This window comes from Malurus melanocephalus, unplaced genomic scaffold, assembly GCF_030028575.1.
Source record: "Malurus melanocephalus ecotype Western Australia unplaced genomic scaffold, MMel_1.1 scaffold_1062, whole genome shotgun sequence".
Classification (NCBI taxonomy): Eukaryota; Metazoa; Chordata; class Aves; order Passeriformes; family Maluridae; genus Malurus; species Malurus melanocephalus.
In genome coordinates, this window is record NW_026624294.1 from 4,533 (window position 1) to 10,607 (window position 6,075).

Genomic DNA, 6,075 nt, shown 5'->3' on the forward strand with positions numbered 1-6,075 from the left:
CATGTGTGAGATACAGAGCTGTCCCTTCCCCTCAGTCCCACTCTGATTAACCCAATCAGACCACGGGGAAAAAGGGAAAAGAGGATCATTTCTCTCTTTGCAGTTGTGGTTGTGTTTTTTTTTTATATTTCACACTTCAGGATTATTCAAAGGCACCACAGTTTGATTCCACACATCCATATGTGCTCCCAATGAAAAAGATTMATAAATCAGAACCAGACTATCCCAATACACCAACTTTGCCATAAAACCTCACATTTATGGGTTACAAGCAGATCCATTGCAACAGTAAATTATTCATTTACTAAGTTCATACCATGATTTCACTGAGAACAACATTTAAAATGTTTACTTACTGATGTATATAGGAATCCTTCGCTGTTCATTGCCAGGTATAGTTTTGTTTGAACCCCCTGAATCGCCACCACTCGTAAACCCACAGGGATGAGGTTAAACAAAGCTGGGAGAGAAAGAGATGGAGAGCAAAATTAATCCTTTGGAGTATGCAGATTAGACAGAAAATTAAACCATAATTACCAGAACCAAATAAAAAACGTTATTCATGCATATATTAATTTCTGTGGGTGCTCCAGAGCAACACTTGTGCCATCATTTTCTTTTACAGCACTTTGCACCAACAGCTCAGRAATGATCTGAGGATGGTGAATTGAATTACTGACAGAACTCACCTTCCTCAGCAGCAAAATGCAGCCTCTGCCAARTACAATCAAACACACCTAATTTGTGTTTTATTAGGGATTTTTTTTGTCAGTAAGTGAAAAAAAGGGGAGAAAAAAAGGAATCCAGAAGCAAACAAATGAAAAATTTCAAGAAAATCAAAACTTTTTTTCAAAGTCAGTAAACATTTTGGCCAAAAGGAAGGAAGAAGATAAAATTCAGAAAAGTTAAAAAACCATCATTAGCATCTCAAAATGTTTCCACTCAAAACTCATTGGGGTTTAATTTTTCCTCTTTTTTGGAGGAGAATGGGTTTGAAAAAAGAGAGTGAAATAACTTCAAAACGAAATGAAATGGCAGCATATTCTTTATATCARCCCCTGAATCTGTGCTTTCAAAATTGAGCTGCTTTGAATGTTCTGCTTGCGTTATGGTTGTACACATGCTAATAGTGGCAGCATTTATAAGCACAGAAACATCTCCTCAAAAAATGAAGATTCCGGTTTGCAAAGTGGCAAATTAAAAAAAAAAAATAAAAAAATTAAAAAAGAAAACCAAAGCTCTGCCATAGTTTAGATTCATGGTAAGTTAAAATTGAGTGCAAGAAATAATGAGCTGAATACAGTACTGGGTGTTCAATATGTAGGATTAAAAATAAAGGGGAGTTAAGAAAATTATCATAATTTTCTTATGCATCTCCTTCCAGTCTCTGGCATAAATTCAGAGATAGGATGAAGTAATGCCAAGCTACCTCTCATTTCCAATGATTTATTGCTTGGCTGGAAAACTCTGCTCTGCTTCAGGCTGAAGTTTAGTGTTTATGGTCGCTGTCTAAAGTCAATTTAAAACTGAATTATCAATTTGAAATATTTTTATTATTTTCAAAATTATAAGATAAGAATTATGACCCATTACACATTTATTTTTCAGCCTGAAAAACCCCAAATGGTCATACTTCAGTAAAAATAAAATAAATTACAGCTTGASAGCATTTAAGACAGATCCTAAATCCTGGGTATGGGGCTGTCCAGAGCGAATCCTGAGATTGGGGCACCCCTGAGCGTTCCCTACAATGGTTGAACAGGCAGGAAAGGTGGAAATGTCCAGAACCAAKCAAGAGATGTGGGAGATCAGTAAATCTGTGTTTTTATATTTTCCTCTCACAGTGTAAATGCAGACACAAACACACACAGACCCTCCCCACGCTCGCCTCCAGCACCAAAGAAACACAAATCCCTTACTCCTCACTGAAACAAAATCCTCTGGTTCTGTGCAGGTTTTGGCAAAAGAAACTTGGATTTTCAGTAAGGGAAATGGATTTTTCATTGATTCAATTCAGCTGGATTCATGAGCAGGAACATCACTGCCAGTCTTGGCTTGGCCACCTGGACCTTCCTACACCTTCTGCAGGACGTTGTTTCTACATTTCCTCATTTTACCACTCYTGAAATATTTTGTCTTGCCAAAACTGGGGAATAAATTGTGCCTTGATTTAAACCCTTGCCCTATTCAATGAGGAACAATCCATCTCTCAGCCAGGGGATCCTTTCCAAGCAGCATTTCCTCAAATCTCACGGGCTCTTGGCTAAAGGGGAGGCCTGGGGAGTGCTGCAGCTCCTTAAATCCGTGTTTCACTTTCTGCCTTAATTTTGCTCCACATTCTCATCTTTCTTTGGAACTCTCTGCGAGTTGTGGATGTGACACTGTTTTTGGGAGCCCTGCAGAGTTTGGGATGGTTGTTGGGAGCCCCAGGAGCATTTCAGGCACAGCTCCTGCCCCGTTCTGGGGTGATGCACATGGGGGGACTGACCCTGAGCTGGGCTTGGCACCACAGAACTGGGGGGCTGAGAGCTCTGCCCATCCCTGTCCTACCCTGGAGAATAATCAGGGGTGGGTTTGGGGGGCTGCAAACCCCGGGGCTGCCTCTCACTGCACAAATGGGCACTAAATAAGAGGGGTCTCTAAGGATTTTAGAGGGTCTGATCCTCTAAACCTTCATGGGAGCAAAGCTATGGGGGGAGATCCTCACGTGGACTCTGAGCCACAATCAGTTCCCCAGCTTCATTAAAATACTGCAATTAAACTGAATTCAGGACTGCAGGACACGCAGAGCTGTACACTCACTGTATGAAAAAGAGGAATTTGTGCTCTTTTATGATAAACCCCTCCTCTGTTCTGAACACTTAGATACTGCAGTCCAGCTGCAATAATTTCTGGGATATTTCCAATATTTTTAAGCAGTCAATATTTTGGAAGGCTGGTCTCCCAAACAAGGAGCTCTTATGGTTTGCKTAATGATCTACCAGGTTATGGCCAATTTAAGGACACAGCAAAACCAAAGATGTCTTAAAAACAGATAGATCTGTATTTTCATAAATTTCATCCTGTTTTAAATCTCAGAATCCCTATTAGAGAGATTCCAAACAAAACATTTGGATGGAACAGTCAAAAAGTATTCAGTATTTGCAATTTCAGATGTTTGCTCTTGCAAATTAGAAGTTTTACAGCAACATCACGCTTGGATTGAAAGGTTTGCCTATTTCCTCAACTTCTTCTGCAGATAATTAAAACAATTACCTCAAAACCCTGAACGAGCTTTTGGTGTCTTAAATATCAGATGATTCACTTGAAAGAAAAGCACTGTTAAAGGTCCATAAGGACCATTTCTAAAGTGGATTTTGTGGCTGCACGAGGAGAGCTGGAGCTTGGTGTCCCCAGGTCCTCACTGTCCCCTGGGGCTGCAGAGACCCCAAACCCTGTCCCATCTGTCATCAGAAAGGACACAGAGCTGCCAAAATAGATAAAGAGGCTGTGGGAAAAGGGTGGGAACAAGTGATTGGAAAATAGGATAAAATGCTTCCTCTGCCCTATCTGAGTGCCCTGGAAAATGAAGGGATGCTTCACCTGCAAGTGCTTCTCAAATGAAAGGAGTGGGACTTCAATCWGGGCTTTTTAATAATTAAAAAAGAGGAGCCTGGAGATTTTATGGGKTTTTGTTTAAGTGGCCTGAAATATCTTCTCAGGACTGCCTGCATTCCTTACAGAAGCACAGTTTCAGTTAACTTGTATGGCGATGTGAAATCCTGGAATATTTTACACACAGCAAATCGATGATCCTGGCATCTTTTCCTGTTTTTTATTAATCCTCAAAGTTGTAAAAAAACTCCAATCGAAAACAACAACCAAAAATGCCCAGAGCTTTTTCACAGAAAACCAGAGGGAAATCTGTTTGAAAGCTGATGGCATAATTAAGTTTAGAAGGGGTAAAAAAATAATAATAATAGGGAAATGCAAACTTTAAAATGCTGCTGAAGTTTCAGTTTGTGAAATAAGACAGCTCTGTTTGAATGAGCTCGTTTGAGAGTGGAGATAGCGTTATTCTATTTCAGGCTCTGAGTAGGCGTGCAAATTTTCCCTGCCGAAAAAAAAATCTAATAAAATCCAAAGGATAGCAATGAACTTCTGTAGATTACCATGGAGATAACATTTGCTTTGTTTGTCACATGTGTCATCATTACCTCCTCTAGTTCATTATTTCTCTCAGTAATTTTTCTCTGTATTTCTGTGACCCAGCAGGTCTGAAGGACTCGTGTGCCCCTTCCCCTCCTGGAGTAGCTCTGGGGGATCTGCACAGCGAGGACAAAACACCACAATCCACAGACACACCATTGATTCTCCAGCCACTTACTATAGCTACTGTCTTCCTCTTTTGTTCCATCAATCGTTCCATCTGCTTGCAACTGCAAGTGGTATCCTTGCCTGCTGTAGAGCTTTGTTACTATACCTTTGAGCTGAGGCTCTGCAAAAAAACAACAGTGAGATTAATGTGGGAAATCCTGAGGTGCTGTTCCAAACAAGCAGSACGTTCAAAACAAATCTTCAGGTTTCTTCTCAAGGCTGAGATTAGAAAAAGACCCAAAACAAAAGCAGGGTTACCAGCTTTACAACACTTTTCATTTAGGCTGAGATCAAATTTATGCCTATGAAATCAATTGCCAAAATGATTAAATGCCACTTTSGATTACAGTGTAGTAGCAGTAAAATCTGCTTCCAGTGAGTACGGATTCCAAGAGCGCTGCTTGGCCTCGGGAGCCCAACCCTTCCTCATTTAAGATTAAAAATGAGCTGGCAAAGAGTGCATTCTGTCTTTTAAAAAGGTGTGAGTTCTCAGATGGAGAGGAAAAAGAAGACTATTACAGCAGCATTAGTGAGAGCCACAGTGACAGCTGAGAGCAGCAAACGTTCAGCACAGGAACTGCTGCAGCTCTGATAAACAAACCCCATCCCTCCCTGCTCCAAAGAGTACAGAGCATCCCGAGTGATAAACTACTCGTGAACATATGGAAAATGGAGAGGGAAACCCTGAAACCCAGCAATGTGTGGAACTGCAAAATAAATGTTACCATAAGGGCTGAGGTAATTACCTCATCAGCTAGAAGAAGAAAGATCAAAACAACGCACAGTTTGATAGATTTCYTTTTTTCATAACCATCCTCAGATTCACAGCTACAAAGCAAGGTGTTTCCCAGGTTTCATGTTGTTCTAAATCAAGCAGTATCCAGCAGCAGGGAATGCTGTCCAGTGCCATTTCAGATACCAGGTACAGCATCAGGAGTAATTGCAAAGAACTCTACGTCCCCTGAATGCCAATGACATCTGCATTGTAGTCATTTCACACAAATGGCTTTGTCAGGAGCCGAGGCATCCCTGCAGCTCTCTCCTCAAACCTCACTCTATTCRGAGATAAACACACTGAGGGTGTGGAGGCATTTCCAGCTCTGTGTCTGGGTAACACTCCTYCTGTTTGTAACCAAAGGCATCGGGAGCGCTGCACTCAACTTCATTTCAGCAGGGGCTGAAGGCAAAAGCTTCCAGCAGTTCGTGTGTGTTGGATCTTTCAGCAACTTTGGAACGAGTACTGATGGATCCACAACTCAGATCTACCAACTGGCTGACCAGAAATAACTCCAACTTTTGCTTTTTAACCATAACCCATCCCAAAGCTGTTCACAAACTGTGAGCAAGGCGGACAGGTGGAGTGGCAAAACCATCCCTGCTCCAGTAAAGCTCAACGCTGCCAGAGGGTTTTGCTCCTCCCTCGCACAAAACMACCCCCTGGGATCACAGACTGAGCCTTCACGCCTGATCTTTGGCTCCTGTGACCCAGAGAATATCATCTCCACAGGTATGAGATTCCTAGAGAGGAACAGACACCCAAACAAAACTATGGAAGGTGCCAGAGAAAGCAGAAAGCTTCGTGTGCAATCTGCAGATAAAGCCTGGCACGGGCATTCTGCAACGCAGGACAACAAAACCACATCTCCAGACCTCAAAGTTATTTAATAACCCACTGAGGGAGATGTGTGTGTGGAAACTTCTCCACTAGCATGTTCCCTG

The 6,075-nt window shown here is 41.7% G+C and overlaps 1 protein-coding gene across 1 annotated transcript in view; it reads right to left on the bottom strand.

The window, feature by feature from the left end:
* Positions 1 to 323: 323 nt before the first annotated feature.
* Positions 324 to 6,075, bottom strand: part of LOC130586101 (fibroblast growth factor 13-like) — a 58,847-nt gene continuing 53,095 nt past the window's right edge. Inside the window, exons 3-4 of the mRNA XM_057386813.1 lie at positions 4,367 to 4,477; positions 324 to 460 (exon numbers count right to left, since the gene is read on the bottom strand). Of these exons, the coding sequence (XP_057242796.1) occupies positions 324 to 460; positions 4,367 to 4,477 (248 nt within the window). The remainder of the gene's footprint in view (positions 461 to 4,366; positions 4,478 to 6,075) is intronic.